This window comes from Pollicipes pollicipes, unplaced genomic scaffold (genome assembly GCF_011947565.3).
Source record: "Pollicipes pollicipes isolate AB1234 unplaced genomic scaffold, Ppol_2.1 Scaffold_7261;HRSCAF=8764_pilon_pilon_pilon, whole genome shotgun sequence".
NCBI classification, from domain to species: Eukaryota; Metazoa; Arthropoda; class Thecostraca; order Pollicipedomorpha; family Pollicipedidae; genus Pollicipes; species Pollicipes pollicipes.
In genome coordinates, this window is record NW_023597054.1 from 43,349,124 (window position 1) to 43,359,139 (window position 10,016).

A 10,016-nucleotide genomic window follows, 5' to 3' on the forward strand; every position below is an offset into this window, starting at 1 on the left:
CATGTTGCTAGCGGAGGTCACTGCGGGGAACAGCGTCTCGGTGGCATTTTAGGACGGTGTCTTGCGGGCGATGCGGTTGCACTTCAGACGCCCGCTTCGGCACGAGCCTAGCAATATTTATACTGCATGCCAGCATCATGTTTGTGTTGATCACCGGCATCTGCAATGCGAGTTCCGTCGAGCTCCTAGTGCTTCACCCACCGAATCCCCACATAGATCAGGTCCATATGATATTCCACGAGTGTTATCAGCACCATGAAGGCACGGATAAGTAGAGTGCATTAGAAGCAGGCGTTTAATGTGGCACAGCAGACACTTGCGTCGAATCGTAATCGGCTTCGGGCATTCTGTTTGCAATGAGGGCATGTTTGCAATGAGGGCATGTTCAACCGGCACAGCGAACGCCAGTGCGTCCGCCCGCCGACGAAAGCATGTTTGAGCAACACCACCTGTGGGCGCGCCTGATGATCGTAACGTAGTGCCTGCCCGTCCCGTCTCCCGTGCACGCGTCGAGGGGCCGCGTGCCGACGTCCTCGCCGCGCTGAGCGCCCCCTGTCCGGCCGCAGGTGGCGCCGACAGCACGGAGCCCGGCTCGGAAGGCACCACCAGCGCGCCGGACGCGGACGAGCTGCTGCCGGCCGAGCCCGGCGCCGCCCCGGACGCGGCCGCGGGGCCGACGACCGCGGCGACGCCCCCGGAGGACGGCAGCGGGGCGCCGCCGGAGGACGGCAGCGGGGCGCCGACGGAGGAGGAGGACTCAGGAGCGGGCGCGGAGGACGCTACCGAGACCAGCGCAAGTCGAGAGACCGTTGGACAGGACAGTAGCGAACCGGAGCGAACGTACGAAGGAGCGCCCAGGATACCCAAGAAAGAGGAGAAGCTTGTTGAGGCCTCGAGCGGAGACGGACCCGAAGAGCGCGAACCAGACGAGGTGGTGGACAGTGGATCGACCGACGGGCCTTCTGGGCTGCGAACAACAAGCGTATCCGACACCTTCACAGACCAGAGTACTGAAAGCGCGTTATATCCGTCCGATACGTCCACAGAACGGACCACTGCTAGCACAACGTATTCATCCGACATCTCCACAGAGCAGGCCACTATTGGCACGACGGATTCGTCTGAAATCTCCACAGAACAGACCACTGCTGGCACAACGGATTCGTCTGAAATCTCCACAGAAAAGACCACTGCTGGCACGACGGATTCGTCCGAAATCTCCACAGAACAGACCACTGCTGGCACAACGGATTCGTCTGAAACCTCCACAGAACAGACCACTACTGGCGCAACGGATTCGTCTGAAACCTCCACAGAACAGACCACTACTGGCACAACGGATTCGTCTGAAACCTCCACAGAACAGACCACCACTGGCACAACGGATTCGTCTGAAACCTCCACAGAACAGACCACTACTGGCACGACGGATTCGTCTGAAACCTCCACAGAACAGACCACTGCTGGCACAACGGATCCGTCTAATACCTCCACAGAACAGACCACTGCTGGCACGACAGGTATATATGATACCTCCATAGAACAGACCACTGCTGGAACAACAGGTTTATATGATACCTCCACAGAGCAGACCGCTGCTGGCACAACAGATTCATCCGAAACCTCGACAGAACAGACCACTGCTGGCACAACGGATTCGTCTGAAACCTCCACAGAACAGACCACCGCTGGCACAACAGATTTGTTTGACACCTCCACAGAACAGACCACTGCTGGCACAACAGATTCGTCTGATACCTCCACAGAACAGACCACTGCTGGCACAACAGACTCGTCTGATACATCCACAGAACAGAGCATAGACGGCACAACCCGTGTGTTCGACACTACCACCGGAAAGGATAATGTATCCGATATCACCGCCGAAAAACAAGCCGATGATACGAGGTACTCTTCCGGCGGCACTACCCAACAGGACATAGAAAGCACAACGTACTCGCCTGATGTTACAACAGAACAGGACACAGAAAGCACAACGTACTCGCCCGATGCTACAACAGAACAGGACACAGAAAGCACAACGTACTCGCCCGATGCTACAACAGAACAGGGCACAGGAAGCACAACGTACTCGCCCGATGCTACAACAGAACAGGACACAGAAAGCACAACGTACTCGCCCGATGCTACAACAGAACAGGACACAGATAGCACAACGTACTCGCCCGATGCTACAACAGAACAGGGCACAGAAAGCACAACGTACTCGCCCGATGCTACAACAGAACAGGACACAGATAGCACAACGTACTCGCCCGATGCTACAACAGAACAGGGCACAGAAAGCACAACGTACTCGCCCGATGCTACAACAGAACAGGGCACAGATAGCACAACTTACCCGCTCGATGCTACAACAGAACAGGGCATAGAAAGCACAACTGACTCGCCCGATGCCACAACAGGAAGCACAACTTACTCGCCTGATGTTACAACAGAACAGGACATAGAAAGCACAACCTACTCGTCTGATGTTACAACAGAACAGGGCACAGAAAGTACAACTTACTCGCCCGATGTTACAACAGAGCAGGACACAGATGACGCGACGACCCCGTCTTACACGACCACGGAGCAAAGCGCAGAGGTCACCACAGATTCTTCGGACGCCACCACAGAAACGAGCACAGGTAGCAGCGCCTATTCAGGAGACGCCACCACAGAGCAGAGCACAGGTAGCAGCGCCTATTCGGGAGACGCCACCACAGAAACGAGCACAGGTAGCAGCGCCTATTCGGGAAACGCCACCACAGAGCGGAGCACAGGTAACACAACCTATCCGGGAGACGCCACCACACAGCAGAGCACAGCTGGTGTCTCTACTGAGTTCGACGCCACCACAGAACTCGGCGGCCAAGCATACCCCGGCGATGAGCCTGACGCCACGGACGAGCTATACACGCCCGGGTCGGAGGCGAGCGGCGCCGACCCTGAGCGGGCCTCTGACCAGGCGGACGCCGCCGGCGTGACCGAGTCCAGCGGAGAGGGTCTGCTGGCGGAGGAGCCGTCGGCTGAGGTGGACGGCAGCGGCGCGCCCGAAGGAAGCAGCTCGCAGCCGCAACCTAACGTGGTGACGGCGACAGCGGTGGCGGGGGCTGGTCCAGAGAGCACGACAGAGGGTGTAACTGAGCCCACAGAAGAGGCGACGACAGAGTCCGCGGCGGGAACCGTGCCGCCCGGGGAAGACACCACCGAAAATGAGAAGGCGTCCGTCCCCGACCAAGACCGATCGCCTACAGACTCGAGCCTCTCGCCCGGCGTCGAGGAGACCACGCCGACGCCGGCGCAAGCTACCACCAGTCCCGACCTCTCTGTGGTGTACCCGGACGCGCCCAGCTCGACTGTGTACCCGGGAGAGGCTTCGCCAGACGCCTCAACCCAGCCACCTGACGCACCCACCAGCGCCGTGACGTCGACGGAGCGTGAGAGCACGGTCAGCCCGGCCGAGCCGGCCAGCCCGGCCGCGTATACGGCCCCGAGCGAGGCCGACCTGAGGGCCACCACCGCCTCGCCCGCCGACGGGCTGCAGTGGGCGGACACCGAAGGTATGCACGCCTCAAGCCCGAGAGCGCACTAGACGATCAGCGGCCAGCCGCATGTTGTCTTGCACTCGGCATGTCGGCACGGGCACGTCCGGTCCAGACACTCGGGTGTGTGTGCGCGTGTGTGCTGGGTGTCGATTCTTCTGGTGACACCGTTCTAGTCAATCTGTTCATGTCCCATGTCGGGGTAGCACTTTTCCCTCCGTTCGCTTTTTTGTTTGTGATTGTCACGGTGTGGTGAGTCTGACAAACCTGTCTTTACGCATTGCCTAGTGTGAAGAACGCGCATTTTGAAACCGGCTGACAGGTATCTGTATTACAGTGGCATTCACGGAGACGCCGACGGCCGGTACTCTGGACTCCGGGTCCCAGGTGTCCTCGGGCACCGAGTCAGAGGGAACAGACGCCACCACTGAGCCCGGCTTCGACTACCAGACAACATCGGGCACCGAGTCTGAGGACGGTACAACAGACGTCACCACTGAGCCCGGCTTCGACTACCAGACAACACCGGGCACCGAGTCAGAGGGAACAGACGCCACCACTGAGCCCGGCTTCGACTACCAGACAACATCGGGCACCGAGTCAGAGGGAACAGACGCCACCACTGAGCCCGGCTTCGACTACCAGACAACATCAGGCACCGAGTCTGAGGACGGTACGACAGACGCCACCAGCACCACTGGCGTCAGTGGCGCCCAGAGCACGGCCACCACCGAGTCTGAGGACGGTACGACAGACGCCACCAGCACCACTGGCGTCAGTGGCGCCCAGAGCACGGCCACCACCGAGTCTGAGGACGGTACGACAGACGTCACCACTGAGCCCGGCTTCGACTACCAGACAACACCGGGCACCGAGTCAGAGGGAACAGACGCCACCACTGAGCCCGGCTTCGACTACCAGACAACATCGGGCACCGAGTCAGAGGGAACAGACGCCACCACTGAGCCCGGCTCCGACTACCAGACAACATCGGGCACCGAGTCTGAGGACGGTACGACAGACGCCACCAGCACCACTGGCGTCAGTGGCGCCCAGAGCACGGCCACCACCGAGTCAGAGGGAACAGACGCCACCACTGAGCCCGGCTCCGACTACCCGACCACATCGGGCACCGAGTCTGAGGACGGTACGACAGACGCCACCAGCACCACTGGCGTCAGTGGCGCCCAGAGCACGGCCACCACCGAGCCCACCAGTGGCGTGACGTCCGGAGACGCCACCGGAGCCCCCACCGTCCCCGGCGCAGACTTCACCCAAGGAACAACTGTAGAACAAAGCGAGAGCTCAACAGTGGCCGGGACCGGAACGGAGGCAGGGACGACAGAGAAGCCGAGCTATGGAGAGGACGAGCCATCCTACACGGAGCTAGAGGAAATCCTCGGCATGACGGACACCGGCCGGGAGCCCAAACGACCCGATGGGTCGCGAGAGACTTTCACCGAGGCGACGACCGATGGCCTAGGGGGTACAACAGGCGCCCAGCCCGCCACAGAGGAGCCGGAAGAGGCGTCAGGGGAAGCGGTGGATGGTGGGGCTGATAATCTGACGGAGGACGCCACAGACATCCCCGGAGTGGAGGCGTCACCAACAACGACCTCGGGTGTCGGTGCTGCAGATCGGCCTGCTGACAGTCAGACGACGCAACAACCATTAACAGATGACTACACCACAATCGAGGGCCTGGACTCGACAGAGGGCCCCGACTTGGCTGCCGAAGGAGACGACCAGGAGTCCTCTGGCTCCGGGGACGCATCCACTGAAGCGTCCGTGGGGCAGACGGATGGGGTCGACATCATTTCGGAGACTCCAGGAGCCGAGGCGCCAGCGGATGGCTCTGGGGAGGCGAGTGAGTCCACTTCTCGACCGGCCGTACCGGGCGCAGAGCAGTCCGAGGAAGCCGAGGAGGAGAACGTGTTCGTAGTCCAGGCGACCATGATGGAAGTGGACGGATCTGGCGAAGACGGAGCAAGCACTCAACGTCCCCAAAGCACCGGTCCAGAGTCAACCACCAAAGACCTGTCAGCGGACAACTACGACATAAGGCCGGGACAGATTGAGGACCTGCTCGGCATTTCCAACCGGTCTCAGACCGATGAGGATGACCGACAAGGCATACCTACCTCAACAGAAGGCTATGGATCTGTATATCCGAGTGGCGAGGAGGATGAAGACAGTCTGGTGGGTTCGGGAGAACCTGAGACGACAGAGAGCAGCGATATTGTGAACATTCTTGACGGAATAATCAAAGGTTCACAAGACACAACTACAGACTATCCTAAAGATGAGGAAGATGAAGACAGCCTGCCTACCACCACCCCGGAGGTCGGGTCTGGGGACAAATCCCCAGAGCAGGGTTCGGATGGTGTCACCGACGCTTCGTCCACACCGCTGACCACGGATGACACGACGGACGGCTCCGGCCTCCAAGAAGACGGAACGCTGGGAGGAACCACCCCGACGTCGGCACTCAGCACTGACGGGCCTGAATCCCCCGAGTCTCAGACCGACGCGACTGGTCCCCAGTCTGGGGACGGCGACGGATCCACGCCCGACTACGGCGCCGAGGCGGGTTCCGGGGATGAGGGCGACCTCACCACCGAGCCGGGCGGTCAGCAAGGCGCCGTGGACGGCGGTGACCTGGTGCCGGATGCGGAGCGCGACTCTGGCTCCGGGGAAGCCGAGACCGATCGCGAGGCCGGCTCTGGCGACGACCCAGAATCGGCGACCGAGGTGACGACCGAATTCCCGTCTGTCATCGACCTGCAGCAATCCATCCTCAACGCCATCAACAACGCGCTGGGACTCGGCTCCGACGATGCTTCCGAAGAGGCAGGCCCGTCCGGGGACCAGCTCATTGGCATCGACGGTCAGCCGACGACCACCGAGTCAAGCGCGGAGGAGGGTGCTAGCGAGGAGGAGAAGGCTTACTCCGGCGAGCTGGGGTCCGGCGGCAGCCCGCGACAGGAACAGGACAAGGCCGCGGACATCTTCGCCAGCGCAACACCCGCTTCTGGTGGGTCGGAGAGCACCGACGGGTCGGGAGCGTACCCCTCTGAAGAGTCTGTCGAGCCAGGCTCTGAATATTCGACGGTGGGAGGGACGCGGACAACTAGTGCTGACGGTGTGACTGAGACTACCGTGGCCGAAATCGCAGGGTCTGCCGAAACCGGCACTGAGCCGTCAGCGACCTCAGTCGCCAGTCAAGGAGCCACTGCAGAGCTGACGCCCACCACTGGACAGCCCGACAGCGCCAGCCAGCTGGGGGCCGAGGACGAGCAGACGTCTCCGCCGAGCTCTGGCGCCGAGACGACGCCGTCCTCTTCAGAAGCATCCGTCTCCTCCAAGCCAACAGAGGCCTATCCCGGCGTCTTTCCGGAGCTGCCAATAGGCATCTCGACTACCGACTCCCAAACAGGCTATGAGACTCCCTTCCCACCCACGGACGCCCCTGAAGACCGTGCCTCGGAGCCCGCCCCGGGAGCGGAGGTGAGCACCGAATTCGGCACCGACACCCGGACTACTACAGCCGCCACGAGCAGCGGAACCGAGCAGGCTGCGACAGACGCCGAGAGCACCGAATCCACACCAGATATTGGTGATTTTGAATCTACAACGAGCTCTGGGACCACGAGACCTGCCACAGGCTCTGGAATTACCGAGGCATCAACCGACTCTGAAATCGCAGATTCCACAACAGGTTACGGGACAACAGGATCTACAACGGACATTGAGTCCAGCGAGCCTACAACTAGCACCAAACCTACCGACTCTTCAACATACCCCGGATCCCGGGAATCTACGACAGACGCGGGAGTGACAGACTCTACAACGGGACCCGGCGCCGTAGATTATGCGACAGACTCTGCTACCACACAGTTTGCGACGAATGCTGAGCCCGAATCTACGACGGTCACGGGAGATGGTTCGACTACAAAACTTGACTTCACTGGATCTACAACCGACGATGGGGTCTTCGACTCCACATCAGGTGTGGCCGACGTGTCAGAGGTATCTACGGAGGCCGAAAGACCTGAAGAGGCCGATGAAACTTATGGATCTACGGTGGACACCAAGCCTTCTGAAGTCACCACGACCGCGACGGCTACCACGGACGGTGGTACCACTGAATATACCACCGGTTCCACCACACCCACGGACAGTGAAGCCACTGAATCCGCCACAGGTTCTACTACACCCACGGACGACGGCGCTACTGAATCCACCATCGGTTCCACCACGCCCTCGGACGATGGTGCCGCTGAATCCGCCACCGGTTCTACTACACTCACGGACGGTGGCACCACTGAATCCACCACCGGTTCCACCACACCCACGGGCAGTGAAGCCACTGAATCCGCCACAGGTGCTACTACACCCACGGACGACGGCGCTACCGAATCCGCCACCGGTTCCACCACGCCCTCGGACGATGCTCGCACCGAATCCGCCACCGGTTCTACTACACTCACGGACGGTGGCGCTACTGATTCCACCACCGGTTCTACTACACCCACGGACGGTGGTACCACTGAATATACCACCGGTTCCACCACACCCACGGACAGTGAAGCTACTGAATCCGCCACCGGTTCTACTACACCCACGGACGGTGGTGCCTCTGAATACACCACCGGTTTCACCACACCTACGGACGGCGGTGCCACTGAATACACCGCCGGTTCCCCCACATCCACTGACGGTGTTGCCACTGAATCCACTACACCCTCGGACGGCAGTGCCACCGACTTCGCCACCGGCTCCACTACCCCCGCGGGCGATAGCACCACTAAACCCACCACCGGTTCCATCACAACCGCAGCCGACTCTCTCGCGACAGAGCCTGGCGTGACCTCCCAGCCCACGACCGAGTCAGAGTCGCCGGGCACCGGGGATGCGGCACTGGACGAGCTGCTGCCGGCGGTACCCGGCGAGGGCTCGTGCCTGGTGGAGGGCGTGACGTATGCGGCCGGCGCGCAGCTGCCCACCAGCAGCCAGTGCCAGATCCGCTGCTTCTGCGCCAACTCCGTCGTCCAGTGCGACACGCGCAAATGTCCGGCGGCGCCGACCGGGCCCTGCCGTCCCTACTACCAGAAGGGCGCCTGCTGCCCCGCCTACGATTGCAGTGAGTGGACCGGCGTGCCAGGGACGATCGGGCGCGCCAACCTCCAACAGAGGCACGGCCGCTTGGGTTGGCGTGGCTTCATTCGTTTGGTCGGAGCTTTACCCTTGAAACTATTCCGCGCTGGCGAGTTCTGAACGGTGAGCAATTGACGTGGAAGAGCCTTTGGGTACACATTCACCTGTTTTCTCGCCGTAAAAGACCGAAACAACGTGAGGTCAAGTTGTGCCTTAACGGCACCAGATGTGTTAAAGGGAGTGTTCCACACTGGTATAGGGCTTTGAACTGAAACAGCCATATTGAAGATCATCCGGTGCAGTTCACAGCCCGGCCCTTATTAAGAAAGACCTAAATCCATCTAGTTTCTGAGCTGCACGCGTGTGGTGGAAATGGGCAGATTTTTTCGGAGGGGATTATTTCAAGGTCACTCAGACATCCATGATGCCATAATAATGCCATTAAAATCCCGTCATTTCATTAGCCATGTGGTGGTCAAGGCCCAGAAAAACATAATTGTCGAATCGTTCAAAACTGACTCCTGTAAGCACGATTTCTAGATGTGACGCCCGTCAATTGGCTGTTAATCAGTGTTGCGCAAGGCACGATGACGCCATCAAGCGGTGAAGTATTGAGGGCATATTTATTAAACAGAGAAATTGTGTTGTCTAGAGCAGTCTTCTCCAATTAAAAGTGCACCAATAGTTACAAGTGAGCTTACTTCGTCATATTTTATGCTTGTTCCAGTATCTTCAAATGTGGAACATTCCCTTGAAGCGAGTAGGCTGACACAGCGTTGCAATTTCCAACGCTATTAAAACGTCGACGCGGTGCTAAAATATAGATTTTGCGGAGTCCTCAACTGACCGCACTGTAACCCTCCCCGTGTGTCATGTCCAGTCGCGCCCGCGCAGCGTGTCAACCCTCCCTTTCCGCCAGGCGAGGTGGAGCAGGCGCCGGTGGCGCTGCAGTGCTATCTGGAGGGCAACATCTACGCCGAGAACGACGTGATCGTGCACCCGGACCCCTGCAAGTACTGTCTGTGCCTGAGCGGCGAAGTGGTGTGCGCCAGCCAGCTGTGCGAGATGCCAGCCGAGCTGCGCGGCAAGGACTGCAGGCCGCTGCCGCCGCCAGCCGGCGCCTGCTGCCCAGCCGAGTACTCGTGCGGTGAGTGGCGCCGATGACCGCCGCTGGTGGCCGGCCAGTACAGACCGGGAGACGCGTCTATTGTTCACGGCGTTGGCTGTCTTCAAACAAAACATTAGCTGTCAACACAAAGTTAACGAGGTTACTTATGAACAGGTACATGGACAATGGACGAAAACACTGTC

The 10,016-nt window shown here is 59.9% G+C and overlaps 1 protein-coding gene across 1 annotated transcript in view; it reads left to right on the forward strand.

Annotated features, from left to right (window-relative positions):
• LOC119111951 (mucin-19) overlaps positions 1–10,016 on the forward strand; it is a 46,071-nt gene that overhangs the window by 28,858 nt on the left and 7,197 nt on the right. Inside the window, exons 10-12 of the mRNA XM_037235844.1 lie at positions 3,886–4,042; positions 4,643–8,691; positions 9,625–9,852. Of these exons, the coding sequence (XP_037091739.1) occupies positions 3,886–4,042; positions 4,643–8,691; positions 9,625–9,852 (4,434 nt within the window). The remainder of the gene's footprint in view (positions 1–3,885; positions 4,043–4,642; positions 8,692–9,624; positions 9,853–10,016) is intronic.